The sequence below is a fragment of the Sinocyclocheilus rhinocerous genome, unplaced genomic scaffold (genome assembly GCF_001515625.1).
Source record: "Sinocyclocheilus rhinocerous isolate Xijiao unplaced genomic scaffold, SAMN03320098_v1.1 scaffold360, whole genome shotgun sequence".
Classification (NCBI taxonomy): domain Eukaryota; kingdom Metazoa; phylum Chordata; class Actinopteri; order Cypriniformes; family Cyprinidae; genus Sinocyclocheilus; species Sinocyclocheilus rhinocerous.
Window position 1 is genome coordinate 923018 of NW_015653490.1, and position 19112 is coordinate 942129.

Genomic DNA, 19112 nt, shown 5'->3' on the forward strand with positions numbered 1-19112 from the left:
ATATATATTTTAAGTAAAACAACGATAGCATTTGAATTCCCTCAAAATGACACTACAATAAGACATTGACCTGTTAACATTAGAATAGTTGCATTTTGTGTGTGATATGGTCCCATTTTAAAGCCTAGATCAATTTAACATATCAATATTTTAATCATAACTATAACGGTGATAATACTACTACTTTTGTAGCAGTAACCAATCATATTGCACTTTCATATTACAAAAAAAAACAAAAAAAAAAACAGCAGAAGGTTGAGATGGGATTCATTCTATAGAAACAAAAGCAGATTGCAAGTGAAATATTTGTACAGCACAAGGATTTGCCAAGTACACTAGTTCTTGGGTTGGAAAGGAATACTCAGTTTTTTTAGGCTACAGTGAGTCAGTCTTACTATTATGTGTACTTATTAAATGCACATTCGTTTCACTCCACACTCACAGCAGAACTTGGCCCAGTCCACAGGGTACTTGGTCCCACACTCATGGCAAAACTTGGTGCCCGTTGTGGAAAAATTGATTTCATTTTCATTTTTCACATCATTCCTAACAAAATAAGATCAAGACGTGAATGAGTCAATGTGGACTATTTAAAACAATACTGCAACCCAGAGGTTAGGTTAGAAAAAAAAAAACTGGCCTAAAAACACTGACAACTGACTAAAAGACCTTTTGTAACTGATGTTGTGAACTAGGAAAGACTAAAAAAAGGGATTTAATAGGAGCAGTTGATGGATCTCTCCCAGTCAATTTCATTTGCATTCATCACCAAGTCCCAAGAAGTCACTCACAATTAACAGTACAGCGGTGTTGTACACCAATACTTGCAACTTCATACCTTGAAATACAGTTGTCTGCATTTTGGACCTTCTTCTTGTTCATCCCTATTCCAGAAGGTGGATTTCTCAGCGAGCTTTGTGAAACCATGCCCTTGGGTTTCATATTCCCTCTGCAAACACAAACATATTGATGATCTTAAAAGCCTGAAGAAAATGTAAAATATCAGGACTGCTCAGTGAGCTGGTGTCTTACTCGGAGGGAGGGCTGGTCAAGCCAGAGGAGGAGTTCCGTAATGGAGAGTATCCTGATGATATGCTCTTCACTAAGCCAGTGGATGAGGTTTTGCTGCTAGGAATACCTGTGGAGGGAGAGGGGAAAGAGCTTTTCGAACCATTGACAGAGCCTTTTTTTATGTCCTTATTTTAATATGAATAATAAAATACCATTTCTACACTATGTTCTCTAAGTCTTTGCTTTGTGTGAGGAACAGAGGCAGAAATATCTGAATATATATAAACAAAAATATAAAGTATTTTAGGAGCACACTAAAACCTCTTAAAAGTGATGGATGCTTGTCAACTCAATGGTACTAATGTGCATTTTAAATGTTTTGAAGGGAGTCAAAAGACTATTTGTGACCCTGGACCACAAAACCAGTCTTAAGTCACTGGGGTATATTTGTAGCAATAGCCAAAAATACATTGTATGGGTCAAAATTACAGATTTTTCTTTTGTGCCAAAAATCATTAGGATATTAAGTAAAGATCATGTTCCATGAAGATATTTTGTTAATTTCCAACTGAAAATATATCAAAACTTAATTTTTGACTAGTAATATGCATTGCTAAGAACTTCATTTGGACAATTTTAAAGGCAATTTTCTCAATATTTTGATTTTTTTTGCACCCTCAGATTCCCGATTTTCAAATAGTTGTATCTCAGCCAAATATTGCCCTATCCTAACAAACCATACATCAATGGAAAGTTTATTTATTCAGCTTTCATGTGATGTATACATCTCAATTTAAAAAAATTGACCCTTATGACTGGCTTTGTGGTCCAGGGTCACATTTTAAAATTTTATTTATGTTAAAAAAAAAAAATATTAAAAGGAGATAACTGGAGGCAGGACGAAATTAGAACAATACCTGTTGTAACTGTTACCTAAAAAAAAATAAAATAAATAAAAACGTAAAAAATATTTTTGGTAATTGAAATAAAGCTAAAATAAAATTTTAAATTTAAACAACAACAACAAAAAAATAATACATTTCTATACTGTCTATTTTCCTTATATAGCGCCACCAAGTGGCCAAACACCAAATTTTTTAAGGACTTCAGACTTAAAGGGGTCATATGATGCGATTTCAATTTTTCCTTTCTCTTTGGAGTGTTACAAGCTCTTGGTGCATAAAGAAGATCTGTAAAGTTGCTAATAATGTTCTTTTTAGCAGCATCATATTACCCCTTTAAGATTGAGCCCATACACATCTGTCCCACATATGGTTACAATATCTCATTATTTCCAAAAGTTATAGCCATTGAAGTAAAAGTGATTTAAGTAAAACACCATAAAGCTGACAAAAGCACAAAACAAAATTTCTAAAACTTAAAATTAAAATGCAAACTGAAAATAAAAAAATAAAAGCTAATTGAAAATTTTTTTTATATGTAATATAAAATTATATAAAAATATTCCAAATAATACAAGCTGGATTTGAAGCAATAAAAACTGATTTTGTTTGCTCACTAAAGTGGCCAAACACAGGAGCAATCCTGTAAGTTTAATAGCTCTGGTTGTGTCAAGTTTCACAAAAGTGATTCTTGATAAAATAACAAGGAAATAATTGATTAAAGAGGGAAATAATTGATTAAAACAAGTCCATACCTGTGCCAGCACTCTGCCCATATGCTGAGCGCTGAGGTAGACGAGAAGACACTGTGGATACAGCGGGAGAATTTGCCTTTGGTGGAGGTTTGTACTGTAGACACAGAAACATGCAATGTTTATATCAATCCACTCAAAGCACTCTAAACAAATGGTGCAATTGAGGGGAATATAATTAAGGCAACATGAGGTATCAATATCTACACACATTGCAGAGCAATATTTAGACATGCACGCATACACTTTAGTGCCGCCCAGTCAAGCAGTTGAGTTTATGGTCTAGTTTCATTTGTGACCCCTTAATTTGCATTATACATGGTTCTTTTTCGTAAGCAGTTTAGATGAAAAATATGGTTGTTATGGGCAGCCCACAGGCAGCAAATTAGGGCTGTATTCACAAAAAAAATTCTCACCACTAAGAGTTCTTCTAAATAGGAGCAAAGGTTTATAGGTAAGAGTTTCCTCTTAAAACCTATTTACAAAGCTACAGAGACCAACTTTTACTAAGAATGGGGAGCAATTAAGCTAAGAGAAAGGGCGGAGTTGACCTCGTTGCTATGGATGATGTCAACAAGCTTACTAACTATGCCCACAGTGATTGAATGATAGGGGATGGGTCTCTGTCAGTGATTTACTTACAGAAATATTGTAGATTGAGGTATCATGTTGCCATATTAAAATATTTTTTTTTAAATGTAGACCAAGTGTCACTGATTAAACATGTATTAATTGTATAATTAAATATGTAAGTAATTGCCAGCCTCCTGCATGTCTGCATCTTGTAAACAATTAGTTGATATGCATATAAGCAGCCTTTTAATTAACAGCTTAGAATAATTATGGCTGATAGTAAGACATTGTGCAAATGTGAAAGAAAACCAAACTGGACTCAAGAATAGTTGTTACTTCTTGCCCAGCTATAACAGGGCCATTTAAAAATATGGTCTTGCCCAAATCCTATAAATTCTAAAAGAAAACTCTTTCATACCTTCAAACTCTGATTCTAAAGAAGCCTGCAAAATTTTATGGAGACTGGACAAAATAATGGCACTATAATAATTATAAAGGTTAAAAACACTATACTTCTATTGTAAATTTCCATTTGAAATTGCATTTATAACCACTACAGAGCACCACTAGGCAGAAGAGAACCACTAATGGTCTTATTCTACTCACTAATATTCTTCTTTTCTCAGGTTTTACTTTTGAATTTATATTTAGACACTATAAAATCATTATTACATTTAAAAATCACATTTAGTCAAAGTTTACCACTTCATTTTTACAGACATATCAGTTTTTACAATTATGCCACATTAAGATTTCAGTGATACCTGAAAATTATATATGAATTCTTAAAAAGAGATGACTTGCAGGAAGATGATTTTTTTGCCTACCATTTATTTAAAATATCTATATCTGCAACAAAATGTGTGTGTATGTGTAAGTATTAATTTATCTATTTCATTCTGTGTGTGTCTGAGAATCCATGATTCTCCATCATGGATGCGTTTTAGTGTCAGTTGGGTTGGCTTAGACCCTAAAACCATAGAACCTTAAAGGCCTTAAAGCGCATGAACCCTGGTAATTGCTGCTTTTCTCCTAAATCGACAAGTTAGGAGCTACTTTTAGCCTTAAAATATTTTGTGAATACGGCCCCTGGACTTGATTAATTTCTTGTTAGGGTATAACAGGAAACACTTGTCTAGCAGGAAACCATTTACTATTTTCACATGAAAATATTTGTTCAAATGAACAAACAATTGGTTTAACAACATTTGTCTTTGTATAACATATTATGTGTCCAGTCACATGTTACAGGAGTGTGAATGCTATAATGTTCATGTCAGAATGTACAAAAATGTATCAAACTGGTGAGATGCATCAACCTGGAAAAATTATATATATATATATATATATAGTATCTCACAGAAGTGAGTACACCCTTCACATTTTTGTAAATATTTTATTATATCTTTTCATGTGACAACACTGAAGAAATGACACTTTGCTACAATGTAAAGTAGTGAGTGTACAGCTTGTATAACAGTGTAAATTTGCTGTCCCCTCAAAATAACTCAACCAGTCAGAGAGTGTTCGGCGAGTGAAAATATATCTGCGCTAAACTTATACTTGGCCTCCAACTCACACACTGGCAAGTAAAATCTGAGAATTTATTAGCCATTGGCTAATATTAGACATCATTTAGTCGCCAGAGTGAAGATTTAGTCGCATATGCGAGTGATTTACTCGCAATGTAGAGGGTTGCTCAGAGAGAGCATGCCGCCTCAGTGAGCGCAGCCTCTGTATGGGTGCTGCCCAGACAGGTGACGCACTCACTGTTAGGGGGGATGTGCGTATCGATCCGAAGTATCGATATGTCGATACTGACGCGCCTTTAAAATTTAAAAATGTATTCATATTAACTCTCTGATAATTCCGTTTATGTCTATCTATCACATTAAAATGGTATATGGATCTAAGTTACAAAAAAAAAAAAAAACACCTCCTGGCTGATCCCAAGTAATCTTCATTGAAGCCTCACCTGAGTCCTGGCTGGCGGTTTGGCTTTATCACTCCCAGGAAACTTGCCCTTGTTGGAGATTCTGGATGCTTGCTCTTTACAGAACTTGATGTGGCGATCTGCTGCATTCTCACTGAAGCGTCGCTGGCAATAGGGACACTGGATATAATCTGGAAAAGTCAATCGCTGTTACTGTATTTACCGATCTTACTGTAACTATTCCAAGTGTCAAACTTTTTTTTTTTTTTTACCTGGATCATAGGATGGAGGAGGGGGTGGAGGAAGGGGTCCACCATCTTTCATGACTTGATTTAAACCTTTAGCAGCGCGAATGGTGGCAATGAATTCTTCATGCTTTCGGCGCCAATTGGACTGTTTCTTCGGTGGTTCAGGCTGTTTAAAATAAACGTTTAGTTTAAAATCAGGCAAACAAGTGCAATTTTAATTAAATCAAACAGGAATACAGGATAATATAAATTTCCTAAATCACCTACTACATAACCTTCAAAGGGGGAATAAGATGACTTAATTATTTAAAGTTTAGGAATGTACCATTATTAAAATTCTGATAATTCTCATGTTATAACCAAAAATGATAAATGGACAATATTAAAATTCTATACCATTTTGTCTAAATGAAAAATGAAGAAAAAAAACAAAAAAAACAAAAAAAAAACACAACACTAAAAACTAAAATAAATCATATTAAAGACTACAAGTGAATTTAGGTACCACAATATTATAATGCACAGTATGAAAACTTGATTTACATTTTGTGATTGTGTTATTATTATTAGTGTTTTAAGTGTTAAAAATGTTGAATATTATTATAATCTAATTTAACTAAAATGCTTTCTAAAACATTTTCTAAAAATCTTGATGTACAACATCTACCAACATTTTTTCCGATCAACAACTGTTGATTTTACCAAAAAAAAAGAAAAAAAAGAAAATGCAGTTCTTGATGCATCAGGAATTACACAGTTAATTATGTTTAATTTTAATCTATTATTACTCCCATTTTCTGGTAATATAAAAGTTTGAAAACAAATTTTATCATAATTACAGCAGAAATACTAGAGGAAATATCTTGAATATTGCATTAGATAACAGTTGAGAATCACTGTTTTAACAACAATAGCTGTGTTTTGTTTGTCAGGACAGGTAGATAAACATTGTTTACTGATCCCAGTAGGTAAACTTGAGACAAACATCTTGAAATATAAATAAATAAATAAATAAATAAAAATCAAGATTACTCCCTCAGGCCCATAGCTCTTATTTGAGGATAAGAAAGACTGACAGAAGTACAGATTTTCATTATGGCCCATTACTTTCCTGATCTAATAATCTTGGAGACTTCATGCATGCATCATAATGCTCTCATCTTACAGAAATGGCAAAATTTAAGGTGGGTTTCCTTGGTGGACTTGTAACTCTTTTTTTCAAAAGTAAGCAAATATTAAACACTGAAGCCTTAAAATTATAAGTGACAAGATGAGACACACAATTCAAGTGATGAGGAAAAAAAAGAACAAAATCAAACATTCAACTTACTTTATCAGACTTAGAGCTGCTGGAAGAACTTTGCAACTGAAACATAACCAAAAGGTTTTTTTTTTTAGAATATTTCAGGACACTGGGGTAAGATATGAGGGTAGCCATGAAATATAACAGCCCTGAATAGTGGGCTCTGTTTGTGACTGAGGTCTTTTTCCATCTGGGAAGCTTACTTGAGGCCAAACCAGAGTTTGGCTATTCTGAATAAAAACATGTCAACTGGTTGGTTGACACTGCCTCACCAAAGATATATATTTTGAAGTTTCAAACAAGTTGTCTGGTGTATTCAGAAAGTTGAGAAACTACTGTCATGTTCACACTGCCCCAAAAAACTTGAGGTTGTGAGGGAAGCCAAGCATGATATTCCTTTAGACTAACTGATAAAGAATGGCGCGAACAAGGGAAAGGTCATGGGCTTGGTTTCCCAGGAACACGCATGCCGTCAAAAATAAGCAACAAGGAATGTGCACACAAAAAGTAAATAATAATACAATACAGGAGTAATTCATGGAGAACAAGATATTTGAACATTGATGTTTAAGGTCATGGTCAGAATTGTGACAAATCAACAAATGTAAATATAAAAAAAATAAATAAAAATAATATATAATAAAAAGTACCTCAAAATTACTGGAATTCATTTTGGATAATAGCATCCTATTTAACACAGTTCAACACAGTTTGGTAGACATCGCCCAACCCTAGAACACACTATTGAATTATTAGGCTGTGACGTATTTTTGTGTTGCTGTCTGCTCTAGCTCCTTCCCTCCCTGTACAATAAATCCATGTGAATATCTGTCTCAGCTAAATTTTTTAATGTAACATTACAATCGATATTGATGTCCTTTAGCGCAGTATTCTGAATGGTGATAATAATGGGGTGCTATTGATAGCCTACTAGCAGTTGAATACTCAACTAGGTTAATAAAGACAAAACTATAGCATATTTACAGATGAAACTGACCTGCACTTGAAGCCCTGCACAGATCAGTGATGTTGCTACATTTCACTGCTTCTTCTGGCCGCTTTCTCTCTTTCATCGAGTCCCGCGCATCGGTTCTGTTCGGAACCGTTTGACGGAAGCGCGGAACACACGTGAGCTGATTAGAGTGCAGCGCTGTCAGTCAAGACTAACCGATTTATGATTTATTATCGAATGACAAAAACGGAAATGATCACTTAGGTACATTGATGGCCCGATGGCCAGTCCGGGTCTGCTAACAGGTGGAGTTCAATTAGATGATGATTCTGCTGATGATTGCACTATCCTGATTGGCCCACTAGAGGAAATGTTTGGAGTTAAAAGGCAGAGCTGAGATGTCTAAAGGGTGGAAGCTTGGAGCAAGAGTACCTTCTGCTGACGTTGCTTGTGTTTGTGGTTAACGTGTTGTTGACAAAAGTGTGTTGAAAGAGCTTTAATCCTCTTGTGGGAGGACTCATTTAACCCAAACATGCGAGTTATTTTTTTTGTTAAGACTGAAATTTATTTTGTTTCTTCTGTTCTCTTTTTCTTTTCTTTTTTTTTTTTTTGTGGGAAGCTGGATTGCCATTTATTTTGACTACACTTTTTCCCCTGTTTAGGGAAGCAAGGGTGTTAGTGTTTTTCTTTTATGTTAGATTAGGTATATTGCTTTTGGGAGTTAGTATGTTCTGTTTCTTATGTTGGCCTTGACCCCTCCTGAAGTTCTGTTTGCTTCCTTGTGTTTAATAAATTATTCTGTTTTGCATCGATTATGGTGTTGCGTGGGAGTCAGTAGAAGGGGAACGCTCCCTCCATTCCTCCACCACTTTCTTTATTACTCCTTCCCATCCCTAGACTGGGGAGGTATGTAATAACAGATTAACATTGAGGTTTTTATTCTGATGCAGAAAAAGTCAAATGCCTATTGGACGTTAGCATGTTGATTCAGCGTAAACCTTAGCCTTACAAAATATCTTTAATTTTATTATTAGCTATACATAACTGGCAATTGATAACAGTGTTGCTAGGCAATGAGGCTTAAAAGCCAGTAAAATGGATTCTTTGCCTTTATGCTCATGTTGCTCTTACTACTAAAATGAAGTTGGTGAACAACACTTTTGCCAATGTATGCTGTGACACTGCAGATGGATTTTATAGCAGCAGCACACGACACTGTTTCTGAATGTGCAGCAGTCTGAACAATAGACTGGATGTAATCACTCACGGTTCACTTCCCATCAACTGTGAACAGGAAGGGAACATATACTGTTCAAGGTAAACTAGATTCCGGACCAAACAAATAGTATAAAAGTGTCACTGTAATGTTTTAAGTGGGGTTGTTTCCTCACCTTTGGTTTTATGGGTTTGACTGTAGAAATGTCGGTCCCCTCTGCCCTTTGCCTGCAGGAGTCGAAAACCTTCCTTTTCTTTGCTGCTGTCTTCTGGCAGATTAGCACATGTTTCTTCTACAACAGGTAATAAGGAGGGCAGGTATCAAATAACTGTGACAGCACTGCGTTGACTGAGTAATAATACCAGGTTTTGTGTTTACTGCAACTTGCTAGGCAACACATAATAATGCACATACTGTAACCTAGTGAAAAATATTATTTATATAGTTGTTGAATTTAGAATGTCACATTGGGATTTTTATGTTTGTGCACACATTTGAACGGCAAGACAATTCAAATCAACCACCAGCTGTCAATTCATCATCCATTCAGAAATACTCACAAGAACCCTTGAAAAAAAGTTTCTTCCACATATTTTGCAGGGCAGCAGGTCTTCAGAAACAGGAGGAGATTCTGTATACAAAACACAAATAGTAACAGATCAACATGATAAAATTGATTTAAAAAAAAAAAACACGATAAAATTGAAAAACAAACACAAAAATGATAAAGATCAATAGTTCAGTCTATTTGGGTGTGCTGACCAGTTCACTCAGATACAGTGGCTTTAGATTAGCTAAACAAATGAGAACAGATCAAGCAGAAGTATGTGAAAATAGGTCACTCCAGTCAGTCCATGCAAAACAACTGACTCAAGGCAGGAACCTAAGGATGGAGGGGAGAAAAGTCTTTTCTGAATGATATGTAAAGGATTTGACATTTGATTTTTTTTTTTTAAACAGACCAGAACAAATCATTGAAATTTAGTGCAAGTTTGTTTTGCTGCAGCTCACTTCACATGAGTCAAATATCACAACAAAAGCACTTCAGCAATCTATTCATCAATCTCTCTCTATAAACCGTCATTTTCTTCCATGGTGATAACCTCAAACAACAGCGACCGAATAAACCAAAGCTAGTTTCTCTTTTACAACCACGCGGATTGAGTTTTAAATGGTTAGATGCGTCATATTCAAATATTTACGTAGGCCTCTTTTGTTTATTTAAAGCCTTACCTTCTATTTCCTCCATATTTCTTGCCTGGTAAGACACTAGGGACGACGCTGTAGCAACTAGGCTTCCTTTAGGCAGCCGCTCCACATGCTAGTATCCTTATTTTTGATTGGCCTTTTCCCGTTTCCCTGCATAAATAACAGATGTGCAGTACCTGAAACTGGCCGCTAGGTGGGACGTGGGAGGCGACCACATACTTGGGATCGTGCGTTACGCTGATATTTGACGTTATTACAAAATATATATATATACATATAGTTTTTTTTTTTTAATAACGTCAAATATCATTGGAAATGAGTGTATATATATATACTGTCCGCAACCGTGCGTTCAGTTCCAGTTCAGCCCGCAGGAACCTTGAAGCAACTGTAGAGCCATTAAACAGTTGGAACGGAGGGACCTGCTTTCAGACCAGCGACACCACCTATGCCTGCACCTGTCTGCCAGGTCAGTGCCTTTATTTGTATGTCATTTTTACATGTTAACATCAATGTAAATTTTGATTAAATTAATGAATTAAAATAATATATATTTTTATTAAGTATCAGTATTGCTTTTTATTTCTCCTCTTTCCTATTACTTGTTTCGCTTCTGTTTCAGTTTTTATAACCATTTCTTACTATGTGTAAGTAAGTTGTTGTTTTTTAGCATGTGTGTTTGGCAGTGTTATTTTTTAGGATTACTGATAAACTACATTTGATTTGTATTATTTGTATTTGTGATTTATTTTAATTTTAGTTACATTATGTCTGAATTTATTATGTCTATATAGGTCTTTTATTAAGTTTTTAGTTTAATTTAATTTGAGTTATTTTAATACTCCAACAAACTAAATGGAAATGAAATAATATATATATATATTGAATTTATAAATGTGTGTATATATATATATATGCATATGTATGTATGTGTGTGTGGTTGTACATACACATATGTAGTTGTTTTTTTGGTGTTTGGCTTAGTGTTATGTTAGAATCATTATTATACTCTTATACCATTTGTTCTTCAATATTTTGAATTGTTTTTAGTTTTATATTTGTTTTTCATTTAAATGTTAAGTTTTGAAATTTTGTTGTATGCATTTGTCATTTTTATTTAATCTCTTTATTTTTAAAATGTGTATAGGTAGTATTTATAAAGTTTCAGCTTTTAGTTTTGGATCTGTTTTTAGTTGTTTTAATACTACAATTGATTGCTTCTGTTGTCCTCATTTGTAAGTTTTATAAATAAACTTTTTATGAATGAATAAATATTTTCTGTGAATGAATGAATTAAGTAATATTTTTATGAATGAATAAATACATAATTTATAAACGAATGTATGATTAAAAACAATATTTTGAATGAATAAATACATGTTTATGAATGAATGAATGAATGAAGAAATAATTTTTATAAACGAATGAATTAATAAATATTTTTATAAATGAATAAATAAATATTTTTTAATAAATTAATGAATTAATAACCATCCCAAAGAAGCACAAAATCACTTTTACGGACTTTTAAATTAAATGTTCCCTCCTGGTGGAATGACCTGCCCAACTCAATCCGAGCAGCTGCCCTAGCCATCTTCAAAAATCGGCTAAAAACACATCTCTTCCATCTTTATTTGACCCTCTAACTCTAGCACACTCTATTCTAATTCTATTCTTTAAAAAAAAACACTTGCACTCTATTCATTTGCTGCTTATTTTCTTTATATATATATATATAAAAAAAAAACTAACACTTGCTTTCTAATCTTTTTGTATTCTATCTGTTTTCTTTTCATTTATTATACAATTAACAAAAGCAAAAAAGACCTCTAACACCAGTTTGCTCTATTCTGTTTCTATTCTAGCTGTTTTCTTTTTATTTATTATATTATTTAAAAAAAAAAACTTGCTACGTGAACTGTGTTAAGCTAACTGAGACTTGTTATAGCACTTGTATATCATTGCTCTTTTGTTGATTTTGATATCAGTTGCAGTTCTAGCGCCTCCATCTCAATATGCTGGGTACGCCACATGCATTCACTTTAATGTTAACTCAGCGGTAGAGTTACTATCACAGGACACTGTACTTATTCGCAGTCACAAAAGTACATTATTTGCATCTGCTTTAAAGCCTTACCGGTTAAATGTTTCATTCGCGCGCTGGTCTGACGTGCGCCTTTTCTGAGCGCCGCACTAAAAAGCCTGTCAAACAGCGCCTGATTACTGAAATAAGTTATCTTTTGCGCTAATACTGACGAAACACACAAGGTTTACATATAGACTCAGTTGGTTATGTCTAAAATGAAAGTAAACAGTTGAGAGAAAAACGGATGCAAGGTCTCTAACATCCACCAGCTCCGTGATGTCGTCATGGAGGAGTGGAAGAGGACTCCAGAGGCAACCTGTGAAGCTCTGGTGAACTCCATGCCCAAGAGAGTTAAGGCAGTTCTGGAAAATAATGGTGGGCGCACAAAATATTGACACTTTGGGCCCAATTTGGACATTTTCACTTAGGGGTGTACGCACTTTTGTGGCCAGCGGTTTAGACATTAATGGCTGTGTGTTGAGTTATTTTGAGGGGACAGCAAATTTACACTGTTATACAAGCTGTACACTCACTACTTTACATTGTAGCAAAGTGTCATTTCTTCAGTGTTGTCACATGAAAAGATATAAAAAACTCACTTCTGTGAGATACTGTATAATATAATAATATTTCCAATATAATTATTAAATATGAATAATGTAATGACTGGTACAGGATTCATCAGACCGCAGAATTATATATATATATATATATATATATATATATATATATATAATTATTATTTTTATTTTTTTTCTGAATACGTTCGCCAGCACGTTTTTCATTATTTTCTTTTCTTGTTATTCAATTTACTGACAAATTTACAGACCCAAAGTTTCTATTTGGAAAACCAAAATAAAGAATATTGCCTATTGTAGATGCCATATTGCACCACATTCTTCTGTTTAAAGGATCCTGTTCACACGGCCCCGGCAAGCAACAAACAACATGTTTTGGACGAAATGTCAAACTATAGAGCCCTTGTTAAAAATATATGGATTGCTGTATGCTGGGTAGCATCCCAGGCACATCTGCCATGTGGTGGGAATGCATTTCAAAGCAACAGCTGCATTGTCTGGAATTTACTCAATGAAAACATATGGACAGCAATGTTTTATTTGAAATGGCACATATGTCCTATTGTGTATCGAGAAACCAATGTTTTAGGCGAACGAATCGTTCTCTTTCACTTGCATACATACAATGAATCATTTTTTTCTTTCAATCTTGAGAGACTTTTTTTCGCACCAAATGAAACTAGTCAACTCATTCTCATCACATCAGTGAATCAGTCAGTCAGTTTCAACATGCGAGAAAGTAGGTGGCAAAACAATACAATGTGTAAAAATCATAACGACCGATGACCTTCAACATTTGAACTGTCAAATGAAGAATCATATGAGCGAACGAGTCATAACAAAAACGACTCACTGTCGCCACCTTTTGGCGGACGTTGAAACACAAAACAAAAAGAGTCCCTGAACGAATCAGTGAACTGGTTCAAAAGAATCGAGTCACTGAGATGAACCAAACGCCTCAGCGCTACCGAGCATAAGCAGATAGAATGGTTTTGGATAATCCTCGCATATCATCAGCACTCAGCAACGCGCATACGTCATCCCTCTCTTCTCTTGCAGACTCATGGACTGAACCAGCAGCAGCAGCACTGACAGCTCCGTCGCATCCTACTGAAGCATTAACTGGAGCGACAAAGCGGTACAGCCTTGACAATTAGGAAAACGTCCAGCCTAAAACAGGTACGATTTGCGAATTCGCTCGGCCTCTGAGTCGTTTTATTTGATTGAGTCGCTCGCGCGCCTGTTTCATTAGCATCTGTGTATAGCCTGTCAGATTTATATAACCCGTTGCATTCATATAAGCCCAAACGCCGTATACTGTGCTGTAAATGAAACAATTGCTCCGCTGGGATTTGCACTTGTAGCTGTCATATCTGGATATGTCATGTTGGATACTAGGCTATGTTTTGATATGATATTATTACCGAGTACACGTGACGTCAAGGACGAGAGCGAGCAGCCAGTGTCTTGCACCAAAAATATTTATATTTTTTTGTATTTTTGAAATTTTTACGTCTTAATAAATAATGCATTTTACGCTGTAATTGTTCACAAATCTGTCAAATTGTCAGAATTGTGTGTTCATTTAAACAAAGGCAAAGGGGGCGAGCTATAATGTCACAACGATATGCATTGTTTCAGTTTTGCTTTAGTTAATAAGGTGATTTATATTCTGAGTTTGGGGCAATGAAGGGTTTAATTATGAATGAAGCAAATCTTAGATGATCTCACTATTATTATGATGCAAATTGTAACTAACATTAGAGCTTTTGTAGAACATTCTCCATCATGATATGTCAGAGATCAAAAGTGGACTGCCAAAAATTTTTTTTTATTTGACTTCTGTTTATTAGTATTGAAATGATGACATTGTATTATCACTCACTTCCCTTGGAACCACCAGTTCTCAGATCATACCTCAATACTACATATAGATTAAAATGAGTAAACTGGAATATAAATGTATCTTTTACCATCACATATTTATGAAACCATTTATAATTTTAGGTACAATCAAAACTGATGTTCATTCTGAATAATAGACCTATATATTGAATACTAATTTTTTTTGTCTTTTTTTTTTTTTAATATGAGTTACTGACACCCATATTGAGTGAGAAAATGGATGAAGAAGCAGGTTGCACCTACACCTTTACACCTACACAATTGAATATATATATATAATTTATTATAAATAAACTTTTATTTTTCTAAGTTGCAGCCTGTTCTGTCCCAGGACTCGGACATCAGTGGTGTACACATGATGCAAGAAAAGAGGCACACCCATCTCTGCACTCTTTCTACAGCAGTCTTATCTTGTTCTTTGTTATGTAAAATGTGACCCTGCTGAGCCTCTATTGTTGAATTCTTAGTTTGTTAGGGCTGTTTTGTCCAAACAGTTGCGCATGTAATCTCTGTGGGTGTGTTGGTGGATTCCACAGAGGTCTACCTAGACATAGGCAGGTTTAGCGTGTGTGACAACTCTTCTGCACAGTTGTTACTGTTGCCTTGAGGAACTGCTCACTCAAGTCCTTATTGATTTTTTGGACTTGGATTTGAACTCCTTTGCCAAGTGGGCTTTAGATTATGTCTCTTTCCCATGTATAAATGGAAAAAGGCAATTCATTTAGTGTTTACAGCCAGAGACCTTTCAATAGAATGTGATATTATGGTATATCAAGTACAGTGGTAAATAAAAGTTTCAGAATTTTCTGTATTTCTGCATAAATTTGACCTGCACGTGGATCACATGCTCATGTATGTCATATAACTACATAAAGAGAGTACATTAAAACAAATAATACTCTTTTTTTTTTTTGCTTATTTATTAACCAAAATGAAAAGAATTGAGTATGTGTGAATAATATTGTGAACAGCCCTTTAAAGATGACCTCCTTATGGGTGTTTCACCACACAGTGGCACCATTTTGAAGGCAACAGCTGAGAATGACTGTGCTGCTGAGATGATAACATTGGCTAAATATAACTCTGAGCTCAGGGAAGACCGTCCTTACATCTCATGAGTGATATTTAGTTCAACAAAATTCTAGTTAATCTTACTGCAGAGTTGTGCCACATCTGTTTTGATGATCTGATCAGGGATCAGTTTATTAAAAATGTTTTATGGGATATATATATATAATTTTTTTTCCCACACAACATAAAAAAAGAATCTCCAATAAGAAGCAAATCCAGAAGGACAATTTAGAAATGCATGAGATGAGATCACAAATGTGGCACAGAATAAACAGTCCCTTATCCAAGTTTATCTTCTTATCTAGGCCATGCAGATTATGGCTGCTTATATAATCTTTACATTGTTACTTGCTTGGGATTCCTATTGGTTAGAACAGTCTTTGTTCAAATGTTGATCAGTAATGGAATCATTTTGAAAATGTTTGAAATTTATGAATCTAAAAAGTTACACTACGTTTCTAAAATTTGGGATCCGTAAGATTGAACGTTTCAGTAAGAAGTCTCATACTTACCAAGGCTGCATTTGTTTGATTAAAAATACAGTAAAAACAGTAATATTGTGAAATATTATTATAATTTAAAATAGCTGTTAAAATATATTTTAAAATGTATTTTATTCCTGTGATGGCAAAGCTGTATTTTCAGCAGCCATTACTCTTCAGTGTCACACAGTCCTACAAAAAAACATTTTAATATGCTGATTTGGAGAATAGGAAACATTTCTCATTATTATCAATGTTGAAAACAGTTATATTTTTGTAATACATTTTTCAAAGATTCTTTGATGAATAAAAAGTTCAAAAGAACATAATTCATTTGACATATCAATCTTTTGTTACATTATAAATGTCTTTACTGTCATTTTTTATCAAATTAATCAAGTTTTGTTGAATAAAAGTGATAATTTCTTTAAAAAAAAAAAAAAAAACTGACCCCATACTTTTGAACAGTAGTTTACACTCCACGTGTATAATTTCTAGCTTGTTGCATATTTTTAAGAAATGTAGGTTAAGAATTTTTTTTACATCGAATGAAAACATATAATAATGTATATATAAATTATTACAAATATTACAATTATTATATATCAAAATATTTAAAAAAATTACAAATATTATAATTATTAGATATTATTATAATATTTTAAATAGTGTCCATATAAAATATAAAAATGCATTGCTAAAAATAAAAATGGATCATTTGATCAGGAAATGCTAAAATGGAAATGCTATCTTGACTGACTAGCATAAAAATATATTATTAATAAATTTAAAACGTTTTCGAGAACCATTGGTCCAATGTATAGCAGTAAGCAAATAAATATTTTAATAATTACGTTGTAATTAAAATTACATTTTAATTCAGCACTGAGTGATGTTTGTGTTCTTTCTGCTTAGATTCCATTTAGTAGGTATAAAGTGAGCTTATATTCTTAAAGTCACATGAGTTTTTTATGTTTAATGACTTGCAAAGCAACTGCATATCACAGTGGGTCTAAAAAAACATCTCTCTCCGTCACAGGCACTGCTATGTTGAAACGCGTTAGATATGACTGATGTCGAGGTGACATATGAAGACTTCATCGCCTCTGGAAGGACCGGCAGACGCAATGCTGTACACGACATCCTGGGAACCTCCTTTGGCCTGGACGCTAGCGGACTCTCCCAAGCTCTGTCTGAGCTTAATATCAGCAAAGAAGGTGAGTAAAGTGAGTGTTGCTTCTTCAGAAAGAACATGGAGTGTCATCAAAACACTGCAGTAATGTAATATGGCACTGAGAGGCAGGCTAGCCATGAATAATGTATCAGACAAGCCTGCTTTGGGCAAACTAGAGAGTTTAGACGGCATGTTAGTGGCTTCCCGCACCAGTTTTTAGCTCAAGACAAACACGGATGTGCTTTATCAAATATCGGCCTGTTAGCTGAGGGCATCCCTGTGAAAAAGCATTGCAGCGACTGCTAAACAGCCTGCCGTGCTGAAGGTCTTCGAGTATTTACTCTTAGCTCTCTAGTTTTCATTAAAACCATCTGTCTCTTGTTTATGTTTTTGCTTTCAATAACAAAACTCTCGATTTTTCACTTTCAGAGGCAGGGAATGATGAAGAGAAAAGCCAGAGCTTGGCAAACTCCGAACCGAAGCAGGAAGAAGGCAAAGGGGAAGGTACATAAAAGACTTCAGTGACAGAATCAGGAAATTTCCCCCCTGTAGTGGCTGATTTTAAAACTGAGCTTGGAGGGGTTGACACTGAAAAAAACGGAGCATCCCTTTCGCTTAAGGATCCGGATGGAGGAGACTTTGCTTGGAAGAAGTTACTGTGAAAGGCTGGGCCTTAAGAATCACAGCAGTGCTGTTTTTCGACATGCTGCTTTAGCTAATGTAGGTATGATTTTTACTTAGAAATTCGCTCTAGTTGTTTGGTTCTTAGAGAGACTGGTGGGAATTTGGGTCAGAAGTAATGACATTAGAATGGCGAAGATGCTCCTTGGAGATCTCATGGATCTTATTTGGAACAACACCCACTGAACTCATGATTTCGGATTCACCAATTAACTGCCAGAGTAGCACAGCTAATACACACTCAATATACAGTCATTTTATTGGTGTAGTGTTGTAATAGTAATATCAGATTTTGATATTAAATTGTGCTGTCTTTGATATCACGTTGATATTCACATAATATAAGTGCTGCACTTTTGTTAAACACTCACTGAATTCAGATAAAACTGTCTATGATGGTCTTGCATGGCACTGCTCCTGATAGAATACCTGTGTGTAACTGTTCACATCCCACAAAGGACTAATCATTTGTGATCCGAACATTTGCAGTGTGTGGTGATGCTAATTCCTTGACTGTTTTATGATGAAAATTCTTCTTGTATTATGAAATCTAGCGTGATTTGAAGTCTCACTGACACTGCCTATTAACCCTTTTGAAAATCTGTTCAATAGAGCTTGCCTTACCAAACCTCTGCCCATATTTTGTCTTCCAGTCATTAGCTCTATGTCCTCAATTTTGCATAAATATATTTGATGATATTTTCATCAGTGGGTACGTAAATATTTGAATAAATTCAAGCAATCTTTGGGAAAAGTTTTTTTTTATTTTTTTTTATTAATAATTTCTCTGTGTGTGTGTGTATATATATGTGTGTATATATATATATAGAGAATTTATACAACCACTGGTGTCAGATCTCCGCCTTGTAAACGCCCCCTAATTAATATCATTACCATATAAAAGAGCACACGCCAATATCCGAATTTCTATGCTTGAAGCACAAGCATAGAGCACAAGCACGAGCACAAAGAAAAAAAAAACTTTTACTGAGTCTGAAATTGAGGTCCTGCTGGCGGAGGTAGAGGTTCGTGCGGG

The 19112-nt window shown here is 34.6% G+C and overlaps 2 protein-coding genes across 5 annotated transcripts; one reads left to right on the top strand and one right to left on the bottom strand.

Annotated features, from left to right (window-relative positions):
* Positions 1–8: 8 nt before the first annotated feature.
* zc2hc1a (zinc finger, C2HC-type containing 1A) lies at positions 9–10209 on the bottom strand. Of its 2 annotated transcripts, XM_016522811.1 has the most exons (10): positions 10124–10209; positions 9451–9521; positions 9066–9182; positions 6750–6785; positions 5444–5585; positions 5214–5362; positions 2669–2762; positions 1033–1138; positions 839–949; positions 9–546 (listed from the first exon to the last, which is right to left on the bottom strand). In XM_016522811.1, the coding sequence occupies exons 1-10, from the start codon at positions 10137–10139 to the stop codon at positions 411–413; spliced, it is 978 nt and encodes a 325-aa protein (XP_016378297.1). In that variant the 5' UTR covers positions 10140–10209; the 3' UTR covers positions 9–410. The 2 variants fall into 2 exon arrangements, with proteins under 2 accessions (XP_016378297.1, XP_016378298.1); XM_016522812.1 differs by lacking the exon at positions 6750–6785.
* Positions 10210–13686: 3477 nt separating this feature from the next.
* LOC107716396 (cAMP-dependent protein kinase inhibitor alpha-like) lies at positions 13687–18817 on the top strand. Of its 3 annotated transcripts, XR_001637205.1 has the most exons (4): positions 13687–13942; positions 14979–15093; positions 17261–17438; positions 17825–18817. XR_001637205.1 is itself a non-coding variant. In XM_016522813.1 (2 exons), the coding sequence occupies exons 1-2, from the start codon at positions 17288–17290 to the stop codon at positions 17905–17907; spliced, it is 234 nt and encodes a 77-aa protein (XP_016378299.1). In that variant the 5' UTR covers positions 17083–17287; the 3' UTR covers positions 17908–18817. The 3 variants fall into 3 exon arrangements, 1 of the variants encoding a protein (XP_016378299.1); XR_001637204.1 differs by lacking the exon at positions 14979–15093; XM_016522813.1 differs by lacking the exons at positions 13687–13942; positions 14979–15093 and having other exon boundaries at positions 17083–17438.
* Positions 18818–19112: the final 295 nt, after the last annotated feature.

What these genes read in the sequence shown, in the direction of transcription:
- zc2hc1a (XM_016522811.1), bottom strand. An exon ending in TCAAACCCATAAAACCAAAG is followed by an intron (nt 6,786 to 9,065) that starts GTGAGGAAACAA and finishes GTTATGTTTCAG; the next exon opens with TTGCAAAGTTCTTCCAGCAG. An exon ending in TCCTCCATCCTATGATCCAG is followed by an intron (nt 5,363 to 5,443) that starts GTAAAAAAAAAA and finishes TGACTTTTCCAG; the next exon opens with ATTATATCCAGTGTCCCTAT.
- LOC107716396 (XM_016522813.1), top strand. Translation starts at nt 17,288, where the DNA reads ATGACTGATGTCGAGGTGACATATGAAGACTTCATCGCCTCTGGAAGG. An exon ending in GCTTAATATCAGCAAAGAAG is followed by an intron (nt 17,439 to 17,824) that starts GTGAGTAAAGTG and finishes TTTCACTTTCAG; the next exon opens with AGGCAGGGAATGATGAAGAG.